Source organism: Calypte anna, chromosome 1, assembly GCF_003957555.1.
Source record: "Calypte anna isolate BGI_N300 chromosome 1, bCalAnn1_v1.p, whole genome shotgun sequence".
NCBI classification, from domain to species: Eukaryota; Metazoa; Chordata; class Aves; order Apodiformes; family Trochilidae; genus Calypte; species Calypte anna.
The window spans coordinates 184,803,746-184,811,848 of NC_044244.1; the positions used below are offsets into that span (position 1 = coordinate 184,803,746).

General features: G+C 38.4%; 1 protein-coding gene across 1 annotated transcript in view; it reads left to right on the forward strand.

Moving 5' to 3' along the window:
* The window catches only part of PGR (progesterone receptor), a 36,345-nt gene extending 33,828 nt beyond the window's left edge, over positions 1–2,517 (forward strand). Inside the window, exon 8 of the mRNA XM_008500517.2 lies at positions 606–2,517. Within this exon, the coding sequence (XP_008498739.2) occupies positions 606–761 (156 nt within the window). The 3' untranslated portion in view covers positions 762–2,517. The remainder of the gene's footprint in view (positions 1–605) is intronic.
* Positions 2,518–8,103: the final 5,586 nt, after the last annotated feature.

Here is an 8,103-nt window from a genome sequence, read left to right on the forward strand (position 1 = left end):
ACACTGTAGAGACTGTGTGTTTTTATAGTTAAGGGCAGCAGAAATAGTACATTTGACAACATAAAGGTCACAGGTCTTCAAGGAAAACTATAAAATGGAAACTTCTCAGAGAGAATGAAGAGGTGAAATAGTTGCATTTATTGAGCAGCTGCTTTCAAGGAACATGGGCCTGTGGAGTTTGAGGTTTTCCATGTACCCAGACATGATCATCAGAACCATGGAAAAGTGCACAAGGAAATAGTAAATGCTGTTGGCAAAGCAGTGTTTGAATAGCATAGAGTAAACAGGGCATGGGTATGTGTTGGATGGGAGACTAAAATGAAAGATTGAATAGCTGTTGAGTAATTGCTGTTCTTCATGGTTCATGTCATGTGGGGATGGTAAGACTTTGCCATACTGGCAAGGCAGTGCTTTTATGTTTTCATATGTGAGGGTGTTTTAATAGGGAATCTCATCAAGTACCCACATTATTGATTCAAGGAGTGTCAGAGGAAGGTATATAATGATGTCAGCTGATGGATGTATCAGATAAGTCATTGACAACATGTTTATGTGGCTGGTTACTGTTAGCCTGATTTATGTTGTTTGTATTTTATTAAATCCAGCTAGTGAAACAGCTCCATCTCTTCTGTCTGAACACATTTCTCCAGTCCCGTGCACTGAGTGTTGAATTCCCTGAGATGATGTCAGAGGTGATTGCTGCCCAGCTACCCAAGATTCTGGCAGGGATGGTGAAACCTCTTCTCTTTCACAAAAAGTGAAATGTCTTTTCTCTTATCATAGAGATGATTTCTGGTTCATTTTTTGTTTGTTTATTTTGGTCAAGATTTTGCAATGTCAGGACTTCAGTATATTTGTCATACTTACCCTGCCTACTGCTTTATACTTGTAACATAAAGAAGCCATTGAAGCTTGATGTACATATTGTGAGTTCCTGATTCCTTATCTGCAAAAATCACAACAGTCATAAGAAATGTTTTGTAAACTTGGCTAGGTTGCTTTTTAGATCTGCATAAGAATGACAATTACTAGAGTTTTCAGATTTCCAAGAACAGTTATCTTATACATTTTTCTTACATATTACATGCTCTAAAATTGCTGATACAACATGGTGTAAACTTGTTACTTTAGTACATGGTGTGGATGGGTACATGTAAGCATGTGCATAATAGAAGATTTTTTAGGAATTAAAGTAAATACCCACATTTTCTCACAGATACTTCACTTTCTAGTAACTAATCTGTGTCACAGACCTACCCTTCCAAAGTCAGTGTCCAGAATTAAGTATCTGTTGATGCAGTACCTTCATGACTAACTCAAGTTCTAGCCACAAAATATACATTTGTATTCTTCTCTGTGCTCATACTGCATTGGAACTTTGAGTTTCATGTACTGTTTCCTGCCCCATTCAGTGCAGCCCTCCTGCAAAAAATGGGAAAGCTTAGGAAAAGTTTTGTATATATTACACCAGAAGTAATGTGTTTGCAAACCCACTCAGCTTTAGTTTTTGTTATTTTCCATAAAAGTTTGGCACTTATTAAAGCTAAATCACTTAGCTAGCATAAATTCATCAACTTTACAATTCTGTATTTCCGAGCTTTAAATAGAGATGTTTTCACTGACTTAATGTTTTGGATTCCAGTGCTGAATACTCATCAGCCACTAACATCAAAATAGATCAAGATTAAATGCAAAAAGAAATGGAAAATATGACTACAAACATTTTGATACAGATCAGGCATATTTCAGTACTACTTAGTGGAGCCACATATTTTATATTTTAAAGGGATGCCATTTCAGCTGGGGTAACCAGCTGTAAAAGAGGAGCTGGACTGAATAAGCTTTACACATTGAAGAAGACTTAAGAAATTATAATGTGGTGATGTTTGTTCCCTTGTTATAGAGATGGAGCAACTCGTGCTTTTAAGCCAGTAAACTTGATATATTAAAACAGAGAAATGCCCACAAAGAATGTATTAATTTTGCCAGTCACTAAAAATGATACACAAATTCTCTAACAATGTAGAAAATGTTGAGTCTTACTTGGGTACCTGTTGGCCATATGCTTTTGATCTTCACTATTACATGTTGGGTGCATCCATTGTGTGATAGCAATGTTGATGGTGTGTAACTTGGTCTGTGTTCTTGTCACGTGAACAGTGGCTCACTGGACCAAAGTTCAGTATCCCTGATCAAATCAGTGTTCCTTATTAAAGTATAAATTATTTTACTTGTCTGTAAAATTTAAGTCCTGATTCTTGAAAAAAGTGTGGACAACAACTAGATCCAAAGGTCTACTACTATTTTTCATTTCCTAAAGCAAATCAAGAAGAAAATATGTAACTACTGGGGATAAAACCAGGATGCAGCCCTGGATAAAATGCTACAGCAAACTTTTGTGTTGATTGACCAGGTTTGTCATTTCTAACTGCCCAGAGCCAAGCGATTTCTTTCATATTCAATACAGTCTGACTCTAAACTGTGATCCTTAAAGCAATTGTGTTTTAATAAATAACATAAAATCCTCTATTTCTACATATTGAAGTTTTGTTTTCTTTATTTTTCTTTGTATTGCATTCAGTAATTGTGGAGCTTAGTAAAAAAACTCCATTTCAACCATTTGACTTCATTATTTTCATTCACTGTTTGGTAATTTAAGCATTTCTACATGGTTTGCCACTGAATAAACAGACTGTTACTCTTTAAATTAAAATGTTAACAGGAACTTCCCACATAAAAAATTATTCCTTGACACCCTAATTCTGAAATTGGAGAATGGATCAGGCAGTATGCTTGCCTTAGGAATGCCCTGGATCATCATACGTCTGTCATTTATTAAGTCCCTAAAATTTGTGCCAAGTGGTTTCCATGTCACTGTGTCCCATAAATACAGTGGATTAGTCTGGAATGGTCCTTAGTTGTCTCAAAGGCATAATCAAAAAGAAAGAAAAGATGTCTTCTGGGAGTAGCTATCAAAAGTGAAAAACTTTTTCAAATTGTATTCCTTAAAGATCTCGAACTCACAGAGAGATGTGTGGTTTTATTTTAAGGAGATCCATGGGTGGGTTTTTTGTTAGTTTTTTTTTTTTTTTTTAGTGACCTTTTAGTTCCCTGTGTTTCTCTGCATTCATAATTTGTTAGTGATTATGATATTTTTTTTGACCTGAGCTCTACAAGTTGGCCCCAGTGAAGCATCCTGGAGTGCCTCTGAATATGCTGAACAAAACATAACAATGCTGGATCTTCTTATGTTAAGGCTTCTTATGTTGCCTTTTGCACAAGTAAGAGGTTTCAACAGATGAACATTGTTTTCTGACATTTACATGATGATATGTAAATGCCTGATGATATTGTAAAGGTATGAGACCTGCTGTACTATGTAGAAAGCTTACCATCTTCTGCAGAATGCAGAACTTTTGGCCTGAACTATCACTTAAAGTTCTCTTAAAGTACCTCTTACACTAAAAAATGCAGATATACCTGAAGCTAAAGCCTTTCCTATTCTGTACAGTTTATCTGTTTCTGACCCCAAGCCACTAGTGTTGCCTTCTGCTAGTACTTCACTGAAGCAAACAAACAAAGCCATAAAGTCAACCATTTCCTTTGGGCTCTGCTGTTGTTACTCAGCTTTGCAGAGGCATCATCTTCATCATTTTAAAAGGTTCTTTCAAAGGCTGAAGTGCCTGGCTGTGTTTGGAGACCTGTGACAGTGCAGTGCAGTGCAGAGACCTCAAGCCTCAGCAAACTCTGCTGCTGTTTCACACAGAGATGCTTTGGAGCTGTTCCTGCTGTGCTTGAAGACACACAGAAGGTTAAACACTTGGCTTGTGTTTTTAAAGGCCTTAGCTGGACCTACAGTTTTGGCCAGGCTTTAGGAAAAGGAGCACATGGGTTCATTAACACCTCGTCTTTGACAGAGGGAAATGTTGCCTGAGAGACTTACAATTGATTTCATGGCGTTTTGGAATGGTCTGGTTATATGTGTGCATAATAAACTGAATCTTAGGTAGTTTTGAACTCCAGCTGCTCCTTCAGCTGCATTGTAGTTATGTTTTCTTGTTTTACATCTACAATAGAGAAGTTGAGAGTTCAGTTTGTATTTCCTGACCAGTCAATGCTTCATTAGTACCTTTTTCCTTTAAGGTACAGTAGTCTCTCTCAATTGTCTGTAGTGGGAAAGTCAAATGCTTTCCATGTTCCTCTTTAAAATCAAATATTAATCTCAATTACCAGTGGCATACTGGTAGCATGAAAAGTGGTTCCTGTAGGGATCCTTCCTCCCTCTACTCTCCCACCTGCAAAGTTAGTGTATCCCCAGAGCAGGAGGGGATGGGGCTGCACTTCACCCGTGCAGCAGTGCAGCTCCCATACACATTTCTAGCCTGATGTGCTGTTTGTGGCACACTGACCTTTCTTTCCTTCTGATAAGTCAGCTTACAGCCACGGAGCCAATCAATAGTCAAAGCCCTCCCAACTTTCCATGGCTAAAAAGCCTGTGTGCACACTGCCAGGCTAGACTGTCAGCATTGCTGGATTTATGGGTTTGTACTGCTTTGTGTCATGATGACCTGACTTGAACAGAGGGTTTGTTTTTAATTCAGTTCTCTTTTTCCCCTTGGAAGATGGAAAAAAAAAAGGTGCTGGCTTTTTTTTTTTTTTAAATCTTAAAATTTATGAGAGTCTTTTTTTTCAATAAATGCTATTAATTTAGTAGATTGATGTTATTTGCATGCAGAATGGTACTCTGGCTTTTCAGATACTTGGACAGAAACATGCAGTAGAAGGTGACTGCACGAATAATAAGAACTAAGTTAAAATTTAGCTGGCTGTTTACCTTAAAGAGAAAATAACCCTCAAGAAAATAATCCTTCATTTCTGTTGGAACTAATGCAGCAGTTGCATAACCTCATGTCCATGAGCAGTGCTCTTCCCTTGATGTATTCTTTTTGCTCACATTTATGCATTTTTTCCTGGGTTGGGCCCGGAGTCCTCTATACAAGGTATTTACAGAATATAAAGGATAGCAGGGAGTGGTGAGCTTTCATTTAAAGCAAGGTCATCATTTAAAACCTGGCAACATTTCAGTTTCTTGCCAGGATGAGGAGTGCTCTGTGTAAAAATACCATCATAATTCATAGATCATGTTTTTTCTGAACATGAATACTAAATTACCCTTTTACCTTTACAGGTACAATAGTTCCACCAATTTGGCATTCAGGCAGATCAGTGAGGAAGTTCTCACAATGTCATTTAAATAGTCTCACTCTGTTGCATTTTCCCACAGCTCAATTTGAATATCCACCCAGCCAGTCTAGTACTAAAACCTTGTTTTGGGATGGTGAGGAAAAAGAAGTACATCATTTACAGGTCTCCAGAGCTCTGCATCAGTGAAATTCACAACAGTGTCCTTTCAGTCAAGAGGACAGATGGGATGAAAAAGCATCTGGTGAATGTAATGAATGGCTTTGCCATCAAGTCAGAAATAACTGGGCAGTCCAGTACAGAGACCTTTGTGTTATACAGGTGACACTTTGATCAACATCACAAAAAATTGCTTATTCCATCTTGGATGTTCAGCTTCCACATATGCCTATTTTTCTCATACTAGATAAAAACAGAGTAATGCTTTTACACTTCATACCCTGTATTGTTGGTTTATGTCCATTCTGAGACTAATCTGCAATACCTTAAGTTTGAAAAATGTTCAGAAAAACCTGATTTATTTTGCAGGTCCATTGTGGCTCTACAGAGCATGAATAAGGAGAACACCAGCCATATATGTGGCAGCATGAATCCAGAAAGATGTGTGAATGCTTTTAGTAAGAGTGCTTGGAAAAGAAGCACCCAGTGATCTGCAATCACTATGCAGTTTTAAAAGTAAGCATTGTTTCAAAGAGTATAGGATTATATTATCTAGTGCCTCAAAAAGGCTGATTGTGTACTAAAATTTAATAAATTCTCTAGTTAATTTCATAAAAAAGGAAATTAAACCCATAAATCCATAAACTATGAATTCCCCCAAATGGACACATCTATTTAAAAGGTAGTTGATCCCAGCAGTTACCAAAATTATCTAAAAGAAAACTGAAGTCATTACCAGAAATAATAGTGTTTCACATAGTATTTTTTCAGACAGCTAAGGATCATGGAGCATGCACAGCTGACATAGTTTAAGATCACACATATGCAGACACAGATACAGAAATGTACAGGTGCTCTTACGTGGTCACCTGTGTCCAACTCCAGCCAATGTGTATGTGTGTTAACAGCTTAATATGTGTCCTCTGTGTAGATGCATGTGTGAAAATATTGCTGTCATTTCAGTTTTTACACTATCATGAATCAAAAGCTCTTTGAGTGGAACCTGGAGCTTAGAAAAAGCCAAGATCACAACTAAAATGTTTGGTGATTGAGCTGAAAGGTCAGACTAGTGGGTGGCAGCCTGTTACATGTAGAAACCTTTTTGAATTTCGACATATTTGGAGATGATGTATCTAAAATGTGATACTCAAAATAGTCACCAAGACTTCGGTAGAGCAATGGGTATGTTCTCAATCATTTTCACAGATCCCAGCAGCATTAGTTACAGTAAAATGTGGATTTTTGCTGTTCCACATAAGCACATTCTATAGAGAAAGTACAACACAGTTGCTGGAAACGATACAATATTAAACAGAAGAAATGTGACAGCAGAATCTGATAAAGCTTCACAGCACTTAAATGCCCAAGGAGATGGTGTGGGATGGCCAGGGGATGGAGTGTTTTGTGTTTGTGTTATAAGAATATCATCCCTTGGGACTGTCATCAGCTCACATGGGGGGGGTGCCAGCTTGAGGATGACACAGCTTTTCATTCAAAAATTTGATTGGAAATTTTGTATCTCAAAGCTCAGTTTGCAATAGTCATACTGTGTACTGGCCAATTCACATCTTAAAATCATTTTACACAAAAGTCCTGGCACTGGCACCCTGGCTTGTATTAGGAACACTGTGGCCAGCAGGAACAGGAAGGTGATCATCCCTCTGTACACAGCTCTGGTGAGGCCGCATCTTGAGTGCTGTGTTCAGTTCTGGACACCTCACTATAGGAGGGACATAGAAGTGGTGGAGAGTGTCCAGAGAAGGGCAACAAAGCTCCTGAAGGGCCTGGAGCACAAGTCCTGTGAGGAGAGGCTGAGGGAGATGGGGTTGTGTAGTCTGGAAAAGAGGAGGCTGAGAGGAGACCTTATCACTCTCTTCAACTGCCTCAAGGGAAGTTGGAGCAAGGAGGGAAACAGCCTCTGCTCTTAGTGAACTGTGATAGGACCAGAGGAAATGGATGGAAGCTGAACCAGGGGAGGTTTAGGCTGGATGTTAGGAAACATTTTTTCACTGAGAGGGTTGTCTGGCTTTGGAATGGCCTGACCAGGACAGTGGTGGAGTCACCATCCCTGAAGGCATTTGTTTGTACCTGGTCCTTAGGGACATGGGTTAGAAGTTAGATTGTGGTGTTGGTCAGAGATGATGGGCTGGATGATCTTGGAGGTCTCTTCCAACCTAAAACATTCTGTGATTCTGCAATTTATAGTGACAGCTACTGCCATTTTGCATCTTACTAGGAGACAGAAACCATAATACAGGTCATATGTCTGTTTGTCTTCTCACAAAGCAAGGCTATGAACATATGTCATTGAACAAAGCCAAAAAACTCTGAAATTCTGAAAATACTTCTTTAGGAATATTTTTGTTTAAGGTAACCTTAAATCCTTCCCCAAAGGCAGCCATTAATTTTAAGGAAAGCTACATGACAGAGAGAAAAACATGACCTAAAAGTTAAAAAACTAGACTGAGGACTTTTGCTGTACATGATCTCTTGCAGTCTCTAAATTTCACACAAATTTTACATCCAAGTTCCCATATTTGTAAAATGTTCATTCTCCTCTCCCTCCCCTGCACTCAGCACACCTTCTTTCCCAAGGATTATTTGGATATGAAATGAGCACCTTGTAAAGGTTTTGTAATCCTTGATGGAAAATTCTGTAGAAAGCCAAGTAAGCTGTGAGATACTTGGCCTGACAGTGCTATTTCTCTTTGTTTAATATTCAAGATCATGATGGATAGAATT